This window comes from Octopus bimaculoides, chromosome 10, assembly GCF_001194135.2.
Source record: "Octopus bimaculoides isolate UCB-OBI-ISO-001 chromosome 10, ASM119413v2, whole genome shotgun sequence".
NCBI lineage: Eukaryota > Metazoa > Mollusca > Cephalopoda > Octopoda > Octopodidae > Octopus > Octopus bimaculoides.
Window position 1 is genome coordinate 47,898,441 of NC_068990.1, and position 5,335 is coordinate 47,903,775.

Below are 5,335 nucleotides of genomic sequence, written 5' to 3' on the forward strand. Positions count from 1 at the left end.
TATATATTTATATGAGCAACACACACATACACACCCGCACATATGTACACCAATTGCATACATATTTTTTGTACACATACATGTTCGTATGTGTGTGTGTTGCCCGTATATCAACAAAACACACACACCTTGCCTTACATATATATACGGATAAATGATTTGAAATAAATATATTTTGGAAATGGCGATTTACAGTACAATACCTAGAAACGTGAAAATCAGACCACATGGGTTTGTTTACATCAATTCGGCAGTTTCCATAAAAAATGTTGGGAAAGAACGCGAAAGAGATAGAGAGAGCGCCATGTCAACGAACTTCAAAATTGGTAAAAGTTTATCGATTTTTACAGGTATACGTGGGTACCTCTGAGAGAGAAAGTTGACGAAAATGCACATAGGGTCATTCCGAATCTTCTCCTAAAATTGGAGCGACATGCGTGCTAATTTGTGGACATGCATAAATTACATTCACGTACACACACACACACGCATCCTCTCTTTTATATATATACAGATGTACATGGTCAGTTCCTCCATATCATAGGAAATTTTCCTCATTATTTCAGTGGACAGACTGTTAAGATGCCCTCTATTAGTTAGTGGGAGACCTAAATTTTCTATAGGTTCACTTCACATCAAAATAATTTGATCTTCTAATTCAATCAAAGCTGCATTGTAAATCGCTTCAGTGAAACCAATATCTTGCTCAGGATTACTCAACCGAACTTGGTACTTGAAATCTTCAGTAAAATCATTTCTTAACTTGTTCCACAGTTCAACAAGATTACTTACTTCACAATTTTTGAGAATAATGGCAAAAAGACCTCTTAAATTCTTTGGTGTTTTTGATATTGAAACTTCTTCTGGTGTTGCTTTCCCTGAATCAGGGTGGGACTACTCCTACAGATTTGCTGTCTTTACTTTCATTTTGCTAGACAAACAAGCAGACAGAATTTCAATTTTATATATATAGATAGAAGATACACATACATATATATATATATATATATATATATATATATATATATATATACATAAATAAATAAATATGCATAAATAAATATATCATATATATCATGTATCTATATGTATGAATGTGTGTATGTATAAATTGTTTTTAATGTTAGAACTAGATGTACATAAACCTATAAATAATACCATGTAAATATTGGGTTGAGAAACTCTCTGCAAACCCTATGGATAATTTTCGACTTTTTCTATCCAAGGAAAATATACATAAGTTGGATTCTCCTTCAATTTCAACATATGAAGGTCCAACAGCCTTTGTTTCTATCTCTGATGTCTATGTCTGTTATGAGATTTTAATCCAGTTAATAATTTATAGGCAAGTTCACAGATTATACATACAAGAGGATTGTTATACTAAATGGTTGGCATGTTAAACTTTGTTTTTGCTTTTAATTCTTTAAGATGGTTGAATAACTTAATTTATAGTTTTTATGGTCTATAGCAAGTTAATCTGCATTCATTGTGATTCAGTGCAGTGTTTTTCTTTTCAAATGTGTCTGGTGGGAGCATTTTGTTGGTTTCAGGTTAGCTTTGAGCTTATCCTTGTATGTTAGCTATGGTTTTCATGCATTTCTTCTTCCATCATGGTGGAACGTTTGGAATTTTGAAATTTTGTTTTCATTTATTTCGATGACATGACCAATCCATCTTAATTGGGATTGCAAAAAGAAAGGATTCAATACCACTAATTTTATTTTTAAAGAATAGGTCCAATATTCAGAATTCTGTCATTCAGATTTATCCACAAATGGTTTAAAGACATTGCTTATGAATGACATCAAGCTGGTTGGGGAGTGATCAACTGGACACTCAAATTTCTGTTCTATAAAAGAGAGTAGAAAGTACTTTGGCTTGATAGACATTAATTTTAGTTTCTAATGAGAATCTCTGTTCAGATGATGGAGTTTACTGAAATCATTTGTATCTTTGTCTATACAGTTGACTATTTCATCATCAAGAGAGGCACCTGAGTTCACACTACAACCAAATATGTGAAGGTCTTTACATATTTCAGGTTGTATCATCAATAATGGTAAGAATGGTTGATTCAGATCTCTGGTTTACTTGGTGATGGATCTTACCTGGTGGACAGCATCAGTCTTTATAATGCTGATGGTCAGACCAAAACATTTATTTTCATTAGAGAAATGATTAATAAGCTCTTGTGTTTCTTTGATAGATTTTGCAACAAGTGCAGCATCGTCAGCAAGCAATAAGTCATGTATCATTACCACTTGGATAAATGCTTTGGCTTTAAAGTGCTGGGGACTGAAGAGACTGCCACAGATACAGAGCTGGAATTACAAATCTAAATCAAGATTGCCATAAGTATGGTTCAGCATGGCTGAATAAAAAAGTGCAAAAAGAATGTTTATCATTATCCATGTTGTATGGGAATGCTGCATCTTTTTTTATCAGCAACCGAACATCTGCATTGCTGTAATCAAACCAATCCTGATTTTTCCATATAGTGAAACCCAATACTTCTGAGTGAGTATTATAGTTAGAGATTCTGAGAGAAGTTTCATAGTGACTCAAAATCATCAGTTATCTACACTAAATCAAGAGAGACTTCAAACTGATCAGATAACACTTCCTTAATATGGATGAATTTCAATGGCAAAGCATTGATGTAATTTGGGATTGAGAAGTTGGTTATATGCTTCTTTTGAATATTGCAGAAGGAAGCTTTACTATTCAAAAGAGCATGATCTGAAAGACAACAAGTACTTTGCCAAGGAAAGTTTACATGCAACTACAGCCAAAGTTAAATGGCATCCTCATCTAAAAACATTGCCATTGACTACCTTGTCAATTCAAAGATGACAAAAATCTGTGATCACAGAAAGTTGAATTCCTGAGATGGTATATAATATTGTGGGATTCAAGTCCCTTGGTGTTTACTTCATTGATTTTTATACACACTTTTGTAGATGTAGAAATTGTATTACATGCACATATAGTGTCTTCTTTCTTTATTTTATAGCACTGGAAATTGTACCTGTTGCATACCAAACAATTGTTGGTCTATACAGCCAAATAATGTTTTCTGTTGGAGAATTAGTTGTAGTAGGCGTTGCTTACTGTACTCGGGAGTGGCACCTTCTCTGTCTTGTGATAGCTGTCTTCTCTTTCTTCCTTTTGTTCTCTATATTGTAAGTAGACTTTCTTTCTCACCAACGTCCCAGTTACTAACATAAAAATACAATTTAGTTACATTTTACACATCCAATAACATTCTCTATTCTGGTTAGTTATCACAGACAAAAGAAAAAGGGTGAGGGGAATGAAATTACAATTTCATTACATTCAAAGCTTACAAAACTTGGTGCCAGAACTGGTAGAATTAGTTTCTTCTTTGTCTCAGGAGGTACCAGGAGATATGAGACAAAGAAGGAACTAATTCTACTAAATTCTACACAATATAGCAGCTAAATAATTTATAGTAACTATTTACAGAAAGGGGGATTTGGTATAAGTGTTTCTAGAGAATACACTAGAGTATTCTACAATATTCAGAGGGAATACACCAGTAACAGTTTGGATTTGTTTGTGTTGTATAAGCAAAATAATAACACCCATTAATTATGCCTGAAGGTTTTCTTTTAATAGCATTTAATAGCAGTTATATCAGAATATGAAGAATTCATTGTGAGTAACACTAATGTATCATTAAAGACTGGGTCATTGAATGATGCCAATCATAACAGATCTATAGACAAACAATAATAACAGTTGTCTGAATGTGTAAGTGTAGAGTAACACTGAAGTGTTTCTTGAAGATTGGATCTTGACATTATCCCAGTTATAACACATTTATAGACTAACAATAAAGTCAGTCCCTACATTAGTATGTGTTAAGTGGTAGAATCAGTAGAGCAGCCATGGTTGAGTGGTTAAGAAGTCCAATTTATAAACAAGTGGTCCTGAATTAATTACACATTGGGCAAATATATAAAATGTAATAATTCTGAAGATAGTTAAGATTGATAAAAATCAAGCCCTGTGATACAGTAAAATTCAGAAAGAAGTATTCTTCTTTGACAAACTATAAAGAACTATAATCAAGATTTTTAAGCAGGTATACACACACAAATTTGGGGTAAGTTATTGATCAACTGTAATATTTGACTAGTATTTAGTTTATTGATTTTGACAAAAATAAAAGGCAAATTTGATCCTGGCAAGATTTGAACCCAAATCTTTAAGGGCACATTGATAAATACCACAATGCATATTGCCAGCTACTCTACCAATTCCATCAACTTTGTGCTGCTATACAATAATGATCATAATATTCTTTTCCATATTAAGTAAAATCTATTTTGAATAATGGCAATGATAATTACTAATTTACCATAACACACAGCAAGAAAAAAATTAGTAATTCTACTAAATTGTTGGTAAACAATATAGATATAAATATAGAACATGAAAATTACATTAAATATATGATCTGGCCACCTAGTCAGTAGGGTGACATCATTTGAAAGCTAAAAAGCAATGCAAAAAAGCACATTGGGACTAGTGATAGTGCATTGTCAACATCTTATACTCTGGTCAATACAGTGGCATGGTATGAATTATGTTAACATTGAGGGTAGGTATCTACAAAGCCCATTGTCTTATCTTTCATGTAATAACTTCTTTGTTCTAGTTAGGAATGAAATTGTAAGCTGCTCTGTCTATCCAAATTAAGCCACCATTTTATAAACATTTTCTGAGAGTACAACTGTTATTTTTTACCAACAGATTATTTTGAAAAATTCAATTGTATGCTTTTTTTCATAGTTAATTCATGCAAAGAAAAGCAGCAATATTTATAAGTCTACTGAAAATAGTGAAACTGAAGCAGGTTATGTTCAGTTTTAATTTTCATAATTCAATATCAACATATGAACTGCATAAGGAAGGGAGTTCCATTTCGTTGCATTTGTGGAAAGGAGTGATTATATAAAAAGAGCCAGCATGAAAATGGGTGTAGTTGCACATGACAATGTAGAGATCATCATCATCATCATCATTTAACATCCACTTTTGTGTGCTTGTATGGGGTTAAAGAAATTTATCAAGGCAGATTTTCTACAGCTGGATGCTTTCTGGTTACCAACCCTAAGCAGTTTCCAAGCAAGGTAATATTTCCCCATGGAAGGCTGAATATAGACAACATTATTTGTGTGACAATGATGCTCATGGTACATACAAGGGTACATACAAATACATATGCACATACACGTGCACACACACACACACACACACATGCATACATATATACATACATATGTGTGTGTGTGTGTATATATAT

General features: G+C 32.7%; 1 protein-coding gene across 6 annotated transcripts in view; it reads left to right on the forward strand.

Annotated features, from left to right (window-relative positions):
* LOC106882190 (organic cation transporter protein) overlaps positions 1-5,335 on the forward strand; it is a 137,470-nt gene that overhangs the window by 53,251 nt on the left and 78,884 nt on the right. For 5 of the 6 annotated variants that reach the window (XR_008265051.1, XM_052971176.1, XM_052971174.1 and 2 more), the window contains exon 5: positions 3,017-3,185. The exons of the other annotated variant lie outside the window; for it this stretch is intronic. Coding sequence is in view for 4 of the 5 variants with exons in the window: in XM_052971176.1 (XP_052827136.1) it covers positions 3,017-3,185 (169 nt within the window). In the remaining variant the exon portion in view is untranslated. The remainder of the gene's footprint in view (positions 1-3,016; positions 3,186-5,335) is intronic. 6 annotated transcript variants of the gene reach the window in all.